This window comes from Lygodium microphyllum, chromosome 11, assembly GCF_053477565.2.
Source record: "Lygodium microphyllum isolate KBCC chromosome 11, Lygodium_microphyllum_v1.1.10, whole genome shotgun sequence".
NCBI classification, from domain to species: Eukaryota; Viridiplantae; Streptophyta; class Polypodiopsida; order Schizaeales; family Lygodiaceae; genus Lygodium; species Lygodium microphyllum.
In genome coordinates this window covers 155,550,554-155,559,776 of record NC_141145.1, presented here as the reverse complement: position 1 = coordinate 155,559,776, position 9,223 = coordinate 155,550,554, and the positions used below count along the sequence as shown (strand labels likewise).

Here is a 9,223-nt window from a genome sequence, read left to right as displayed (position 1 = left end):
AAGAGGGGAACAAGGTCCTTATGGTTTACCAGCCTATTCTAGTGATGAGGTTAGGATGTGGCTAGGGGAAAGACATGATCCAAGCTTGCGATACTATTGAGTTGGAACTATAGTAAACTTGGGTGTCGACCACGTGCTTACAAAAGTAGGAACCCCTTAATGACAATAGAGCTAATGAAATATGTGCTAAATGCAACATAACTCACATGAGCCAAAATTTCCCAGAGAGAAAAGCAAGTAGGAGTAAGGCAATGGTCCCATCCATTCCGTCGAGTCTTTTCAAAGTTGAAATGATCAACAATGAAGACACAATCTCGAGCCCTATAAACTCAACAATGAGAGCTCAAAATGAGAAGGGAGATGGTAGTATACATTATCCCCCATAGCCAATGACTTGTTGATTTGGAAATAAGAGCTCAAGGAAGAGAAAGACGCCTAAAGGTCGGCAACCTATGGTGTATAAATTAATTGGCTTATATTAAAGTCTATTAGAGCTTCAAAGTTATCTAAGGACTCATGTAGGTCCTATGGAGCTTCCCCCATATGTTTATTTATCAAACATTATTGCAAACGAGTCCCATAAGTATGGATAATAACTATCAGATTGTTTGTAGATGGAACCAAAATGTTGGAGATGTTCTACAAAAGATAACACAATAGATGGGGACAAATGAAGCCATGTAGGTATCATTAAGGTATCTTACAAGTTGTGGCCCAAAGGAGTTATTCTTCTCTCACTCTTATAGCAACAATGAAGGGTCACATGGTGGTTAAAGCCTTAAAATATGAATTGTTCAAAATAGAGACAACTAACTTAAGTGTGATAGAGGAGTGTTACAATGTTGACATTACAAAGGATCAAGTATAGTCGTTGTGCATCATTTTTGGTTCCTTGAAGATTGATACATCAAGTGTTAACCACACATATTATCATGAATTAAAACCAAGTTTTCATGGTCTTCCTCCATAGTCATGGCCCACCATCATGTCTATCAAATGCATTTCCATCACAAATATAGATGCACCATCACCACAAGTCCACAATCCTTCTAATATATTTTCATTTTGATAGAAAAGTTACTTTCCTATCATCAAAGGAAGATGCTATAAGTCTTTGCTTTAATGGGATGTAGGGTTGCTATACCCTTTGTCAAGTTTGGCTTGGAGGTACTTCCATAATAGGTATATAGGCATGTTTTAGACCCATTTCAATGGTTTGGGGCCATAGGAGCATTGACTTGGCTCGTTGCATGCAAGAAAAAGGAGAAAATATCTACCATGTGAAAAGTCAACTACTGTGGTTCCATCGCTTATAGCTCATATGCTTGAAAATAATGCTAAAATGAGAGTATTAAACCAACGGCCTTTCAATTAACATGCCTTCTTCCATTATTTCCAATAACCGCTTGATGTCTATAAAGGTGCTTATTTTTTTTTTACATATTGTTTGCCTAAGTTTGAAAACTTAGTGGCCATTTTGTTAAGAGATGAGACATGCCCAGGTCCCTTGACTTGTGGATTGGACTTGTCAAGTGTAGGAAAACCGTCCCTGTGCAAGTTTTTAAAAAAAGGATGTGGAGAGTCATGTGACTTGAGAGAGAGAGAGAGAGAGAGAGAGAGAGAGAGAGAGAGAGAGAGAGAGAGAGAGAGAGCTAGCTAGCTTAAGTTTCTGAAATGGGAAACTCTATAGAAAACTATTTCCTATTGGAAATCTATGCTCCATAGATTACTCTAATGACCAGGCTTGGTCAATCCAATGGTCATAGGTGAGTTTGGCTTGGTTGGCCTTCAACACGAGAGATATATATCTGCATGTGGGCTAGGCCTTTGAAAAACTGGAATATTCTGTTCTAATGAGCAGGGCGCGTGAGGTGGGGGCCGGAGCTGTTGACGGCCTCTGTTCTCGTTTTTTCTTCTCCCAAAGAGCGTGCTCTCTCTCTCTCTCACTGAGACACACTAAACGACCAGTTTCAGCATCCATTGACTCAAGAGCAAAGGAGGTGAGTTCGAATCCTTCATTTTTCTATGCAGTGATGATGCAGATGCACACTACACATATGCACATGCACATAACTGCTGGGATAGTCACAGAGTAGCTCAGATTGGAAGATCACACAAGGACGAGTAAGTTAGCTTGATCAGATAACCACAGTAAGTTAGCTTAATCAGATAACCACGCAGACGAATCAATCACCGTGTCAGAGGCGGCACTTGACTGACAAATGTTGAGCGGCATCGCCTGCATAAGTCCAATATCTTTGATCAGAGAACTCTGTTTCACTGATAGACGGGGGGGCATATCATTGCTGAAAGGAAAAGTTAGGAATGACGAGGGCATTAAAGGACTGAGACTATTGTTGGACTGTATGTGACTGTAAGTTCTAAGGGTATTCGGTTACCTCAACAATAACTGAACAGGGACAACAACTCTTGCACAAAAGCTTGCCTTTGCAACAATGACACGATCAGAGCCCACAGGCAATGGCTACACTATGGAAAGTTGGTCAGAGACTTGCGACTGATATTTGCTCTTCGGACAGTTTGTTTTTAGTCAGGTGGGGCACGTAAAGCCAACTATGGAGGTATTTTATAGAAAGGCTGTTTTGTAGTTGATGATGGCATTAAAGAACCGAGAATATTGACGGACTGAATGTGATTGGAAGTTCTAAGGGTATTCGGTGTTGAGAAACCACTTCTTCAGTTTACACACTTCATTTAGGGTTTTGCACTGACAGTGCCAAAAAGGGCTGGTGTCCACATTGTGGCCACTTTTTCCACTTTTTCAATGGCCGCCTACACAGTGGTGCGCCACCCCAGACATCTAATGCCTATAAATAGGCAATCACTTCATTTATTCTTCACTCTCTCTTCAATCATTCTTCACCACCTTTTTCAGTCACCACCGCTTCCCTTCTCTCACTAGCCCCTTTCACTACCCTCATACCCCTTCAGAAGGACATCGTGGTTTGTGGATCGTGGCTGCCTTTTTCAGTCTGGAGGTCTTCTCATTGCATGATGTCATCTTCTCCATCTTGGCATCAGCATCCTAGCCTTTGGCGATAGTCTACATCATCGAGCGTCAATGATATCATCACTCATCTATCACAGGGGTTGTTGGGACCTACTTTTTTGTAGCTTGGCTCCTCCATCATTGGCATCACTCATCTATCACAGGGGTTGTTGGGACTTGCGTTTTTGCAGCCTGGCTTCTCCTCCATCACCTGGCGTCATTCATCTATCACAAAGGCTGCTGAGATTTGCGTTTTTGCAGCCCAGCTCATCCTCCATCATCTGGCATTATCATTATCCACTTGGCATCAACATCTGGTCTGCTCTCCCATGCGTTTGACAACTCCAATAATCTAGGATTTGTGTTTTGCTGCCTAGGTCACTTCTCGGCCATCAAAGGACAGTGGTCGCTCCCTTGACAATTGGTGATCATCTTCCACATCTTTGACGGCATCAAAGGACTACGGTCCGCTCCCTTGACAGTTGTCTTTCACCTTTCAGTGATTGCTTCGATAGCTCACTGCTCGGAGGACTACATTTCGCTCCGTTCACTATGCAAATTTCCCATAGGTGCTGCTGCTTGATTTAGACATGACAATGTAGTTATCTTTTGAGCTTTGGTTCTGTTGTATCAACTTTTCTTTTCATAGCACGATTCAATGCATTATCATCATGTTCTTGTGTTTTTGAGTTTGTCTTCTCTCTCAGTGTTTGTTGTATACTCTTGTTAGAGATTGGCATCTCCTAGACAAGCAATCATATGTATTCACGAGTAGCTTTGTGCAATCACAGCAGGCAAAGGACATGTGATAGGCTGGCCGCACAATAGGTGACGTCAGCAGGTAGCTGTTAGTGCAGGTGCCACATGGCACAACAAGTGCAGTCAGCCAGTTTTTGGTTAGTCAGTTGCATTTAATGCAGCCAACTTGCATTATTTTTGGCATTTCTTTTGGGCTATTTATTCTCCCTAGCCTCCATACACTTTCAGTCATTCTAATCACAAGTTTTCAAATTGCTGATCGTGGAGACTACTTTGAGGTTCACAAATTGTGAGATCTTCGAGTTGGAGACATACGCAAACATACAGTCTTTTGCACTTGTGTATATATCTGCTTCCTTATACAACATTCTTCATTGTAGATTGTGTTCCATTGTCTGCTTGTCTCTCTCTTTTCTCTTTGTTCACTCTCTGTCTTGGTCATACGCTTCTGCACCGCTTCACTCTGACATGGTATTGGAGCATTGAAGGACTGGGACTAATGGTGGACCTACCCGAAGAGGAGATTCTAGTGTGACACAAGACACTGTTTTAGCATTCAAGGACAAGTAGGAGAGGGTATGCATTAGAACATGGCTGAGGCGAGTGGGTGTGTGCAAGAAAGGAGCAGAGTTGCTGCTAATTGTTGTTGTTTGAGAAGGAAGAAGGCTACGTTTTGGGCCTTCAAGTGCAGATTTTACCTTTTCATCGCCTCTGGCAGGTGAAGCAGGAGCGAGACGAGTGAAGAAGAGCCCTAGCAGGTTGCATCCACACTGTCAAAGGGGGTTGCTTTTTGTGTATTGTGTAGGCATTTTAGGTGAAGATGTCTTCTGAGGCCAAGATAGGGTTTCAGGTGATCATGGATTGGAAGGTGCGTGTGTTACCAACTCTTTCATAAGATTGAAAACTCAATGGCAATAACTACCACATTTGGTGGGTTATGATGCTTGCCATTTTGGAGTCTTATGATTTGGCGGAGCTTGTTACGGAGGCTATCCATCGTGCTTCTTCGAGAGACGAGTCGAGATTCTCTATAGGTGATAAGTTGGGGTTGGTAAAGGCTCAGGCACATTGGGACAAATTAAATGCTCGTATTTGCTTATTTTTATCTCTCATGTACTACAGCTGTGATCTCCCATATAGAGCATTTGACAGTGGCCCGGGAGATATAACTAGAGCTTGATTAGATGTATAATCACATGACTATCAAGAAACGAGTTTCTTTGGAAGTGCAAAGGCTCAGGCACATTGGTACAAACTAAATGCTTGCATCCGCTTAGTTTTCTCTCTCATGTACTACAATTGTGATCTCCCATATAGAGTATTTGACAATAGACTGGGAGATATGGCTGGAGCTTGATCATATGTATAATCGCATAACTGTCATGAAACAAGTTTCTTTGAAAGTGTAGATGAGGACCATGAGTGTCAAGAAGTCATCTTCTATGCGGGAGCATAACAACAAGCTAAGGCAGCTTCAGATACAGGTGTAAAATGCAGGGAAGGTGATCACTTTTGAAGACATGGTGATAACTCTTCTTTCATAGTTACTGCCTTGTTTTAGTGGTTTTATTTTTCCTTGATTACCTCAGGGCGGTCAGAGACTCTTTGTTGGGAGGAGTTGGTTCCTATTGTCTTGGACCAAGAGGAGCAATTAAAAGGGACCAATGCTTCTAAATTGGAGGCATTGATAGGTTTGTCTTCTCAATTCTGAACTCATGATGTTAACAGATGATCCTGTATCTACGATAGCATAATTCACTAGTATTCCATTAACGTAGACTGCAACCCTTGGGCAATGTTTTTCAGCATGCTTCCACCAATTATCTCCTACTTGCGCTATGCCCAAAGGTTCCACGATATACCCAATACGCATGATTTTTTTAAATTCCTTGCACACTCCTAGAGACAACTTAATCAACTGCAAGAGATTCACGTCTAAGGAGAAGGATCAAAAGGGAAAGAGGACAAATCAAAGGAGTCTACTTGTCATATTTGTGGTAAGACAGGTCAGTGGAAGAAGGATTGCCCCGACAATAAGGAGAAAAAGGAAAAGGAGAAGGAGAAATATTCAAAGGGTTTCGGAGCGGTGGCTGCTCCCTCATCAGCAACTTTCCTCCACTTTGAGGTGGTTGAGGCATCGACCATGAAGGCCTTTGATGTTGCGTTGATGGCCCCATATACTCGAGAGTGGATTGTTGACAGTGGTGCCTCCCAGTATACGACTCCTTCTATAGCAGGTGTTGCTCATTTGCAGCCTCTGTATGGCTAGATTCTCATTGGTGATAGTTCTTCTATCCCTATTCAGGGACACGAGGTAATATGCATCTTATTCTGTAGGGTGGTGCCTATACATTGGAGGTGCTTTATGTACCGGCCTTGGGATACCATTTGCTTTCGGTGCACAAGATTCGTGCCCTTGACCTCTTGGTTGAGTTTGATGTGGATTCCTTTTGGATTCTTGATTGTGGATCGAGGCAGATCCTTGCTTCAGGTTATGAGGAGAATGGAGTCTACAAGTTGCGGTCTTCTTTTGCCTTGACTTCTCATTTTCTTGCCTCTTAGATACAGCCCGAGCTTTGGCATGCTCGGTTTGGCCACCTCAACTACGATTTCCTACGGAAGGCGTCTAAGGGATAGCTTGTTTGAGGTTTGCTGGATATTATGGTGAGTCAACAGCCATGTATATCCTGTCTCCATGGGAAGCAAACTCATGATGCTATTCCCAGCAAGGCTTCGAGGTGGATATTATGGTGAGTCAACAGCCATGTATATCCTGTCTCCATGGGAAGCAAACTCATGATGCTATTCCCAACAAGGCTTCGAGGTGGTCTTCAGTACCCTTGGAGCTTATTTTTACTAATCTTTGTGGACCGATGAGGACAACCTCCCTTAAAGGGAGCTTGTATTTCATGCTAATTGTGGATGATTACAGTAGGATGATATGGGCTTATTTGGGCTGGAAACTGAATATGATCGGATAAGGGCGGAGAATTTGTTTCTAATGAGCTTGCTCGTTTTTGTACAGATCATGGTATTTACTAGGAGTTTGCCAATACAAAAACTCCTCAGGAGAATGGCATATTGGAGTGGAAGAATTGTAGTGTGATCGAGATGGCCAATACCATGATGGAATATCGACAGACACCTCAGTGTCTATGGTTTGAGGTTGTGGCTATTGCACTCCACATTCTTAATTGATCCCCTACTTTTGTTGTTGTTGGTATGATACCTTATGAGGCATATTTTGGGTCTAAGCTGAATGTTTCTTATTTCAGGGTTTTTGGGTGTGATGTCTATGTTCACATCCTGAAAACACAGCGTGACAAGTTTGAAGTGGCTTCTAAAAGACAGGTGTTTGTGGGCTATGGCTCGCAATCTCAAGGTTATCGATTGTATGATCTCGTTAATGGGATGTCTATATGAGCCGTGATGTTCGGTTCGTGAAAGTTGTAGCCTTAGAGGGGGGTGACGAACACCCCATTCTTGGAGATCCGAGAGATAGCTGGGTGCCCATGATTGTCCCTTTGGAGCTTGTGCCTCTTGAGGATTCTTCTTCGGATGAGGAGCTTAGTTCATAGCTACCGGACTCATTGATCGAGCCCTTGGACCTTTCAGAGACTTAAGCAGAGGGAAAGCGATGAGGAGACATCTAGTCTCCTTCTTGTTGGGCACGTGACACTCTTCGTGGCATAAGGATTGAGGGGGTCCTTGAGTGGTAGCCGCAGGATGGCCTTGAGAGAGTGCGCTGCGGAAGGGAATACGAACACGGAGGGAGAGAGAGAGAGAGAGAAAGCAGAAAATAAGGAAGAGAAATCTGTACTGACTGAAATGAATGCTGAATACACTGAAATGGACTGATCAGTCCCTGCACGCAGCCCGAAGTGTCAGTGAGGGCACCAGATCAGGCTGATGATGATGGCAGCACCACCACGGGGGAGGAGTGTCGGAATCTGCATGAAGACAAGCGATTAAGTGGGGAGGGGGGCTGCCTATAAATAGGCAAAGGACAAACCCTAACCCTAACCCTAAAATGGGTGCAAACCCTAAAATGGGTGCAAACCCTAAAAATGCCCTAAAATGGGCGCCCTATATCAGTGACCAAAAAAGTGGCTGGGCAACCAGTGGCTGCCCACTAAAAGAGGCCAAAAAGAAATACACATCCTAAGAGAGCCAGTCAAGAGTGACTAGCCTCCCCCATCATAACACATGACAGACATGTCAGAGCTCCTAATGTCCTCGTCTGACTCAGACTGAGGCTCACAGGTAGGAGATGACAAGGCATGACAAACATGACTGCTAACACCCCCTCTCAGATCCTGGATGTGGCTGAAGGCCGAAGAGGAAATAGATCCTGGGGTGGCAAGAGGAATGCCAATGTCGATGAAGTCCGTCGATGTAGACTGTTGTGGAAGGAGCTCCTCACGATCCTGGGAATCCCCCTCTAAAACACTAGGGCCCAGGGAATACAGTCGCATCATCGAGATCGTCCCCCTCTGAAAGGGATGGGGGGTACGAGGGAACCACCGGAGGAGAAGGTGGGGGATGGGAAGGAACCTGTGGAATAGAAGGTGCACAAGCGGGAACGGGTGTAGCAATAGACTGCCGCGGAGGACCCTGCATCAAAGAAGTGAAATGGAGCCTGTAAAGCCCGCTCTCCTGCCAACCTGTAGATAAAACAGCTCCTGTAAGAGAATCCTCAATAACAACGGCATGTTCGGTGAAGATCACTCGTGTGCTAAGCCTCGTAAGGCCATAAACTGAGAGGAGGGGAAGGCCCAAATCCGGAACATGTAGGGCCTGTGAAAAGGAGCTCGAAGGTTGGTCGGTAAACAAAGGCAATGTGCCAACACCACTAATAGGCACCAATAAAATGTCACCAACAGTGATTGAACCCTCTGATGGACGGAGATCCTGTAACAAATCACCTCGGGGAGTCATATGACTCGAAGCACCACTGTCCACTAACCAAGGTTGCGCAGAAGACACTGCAGCCATGGAAGAAGGATCCTCCTCCAAAGCATGGATATGAAGGAACACTGACTCATGGGTAACAGCGGGTGTAGAGGTAGAAGAAGGCTCCGATGTAGATCCACCCTTCGCTCCCGGACGAAGGTGAGGGTACTTCTTCCAGCATTTCTCCTCGGGATGTGTTCCTTTCCCGCAGTGTGGGCACTTCGGTCTCTCTGAATTTGAGTTAGAGCCTGAAGAACTGTCCTTCTTCTTAGCCTTTGACTTCTTCTTATTCTTCTGTCCTCCCGAACCTGCAACAAAGGCTCTAGTGGAGTCGGATCCACTAGCACTGACCTCTCTGAGTCGCTCGTCATGCTCCAAGACAAGCAGGGATAGCTCCTCCCATAGAAGCTTCTCACGGGTCCTCCATGTAAGAAGGCTGGTGTAGAAGACATCAAACCGAGGCGATGGCTGCTGAGTCAAGAGAATCATAGCCATGTCTTC

The 9,223-nt window shown here is 44.4% G+C and overlaps 1 protein-coding gene across 2 annotated transcripts in view; it reads left to right on the top strand.

Moving 5' to 3' along the window:
• Positions 1–1,691: 1,691 nt before the first annotated feature.
• LOC148029564 (uncharacterized) overlaps positions 1,692–9,223 on the top strand; it is a 32,712-nt gene continuing 25,180 nt past the window's right edge. Inside the window, exons 1-2 of one of the 2 annotated variants that reach the window (XM_087688431.1) lie at positions 1,692–1,766; positions 1,862–2,000. In XM_087688431.1, the coding sequence (XP_087544557.1) occupies positions 1,735–1,766; positions 1,862–2,000 (171 nt within the window). In that variant the 5' untranslated portion in view covers positions 1,692–1,734. Of the gene's footprint in view, positions 1,767–1,858; positions 2,001–9,223 lie in introns of those variants that run through there. The other variant, XM_087688432.1, reaches the window with a different exon arrangement.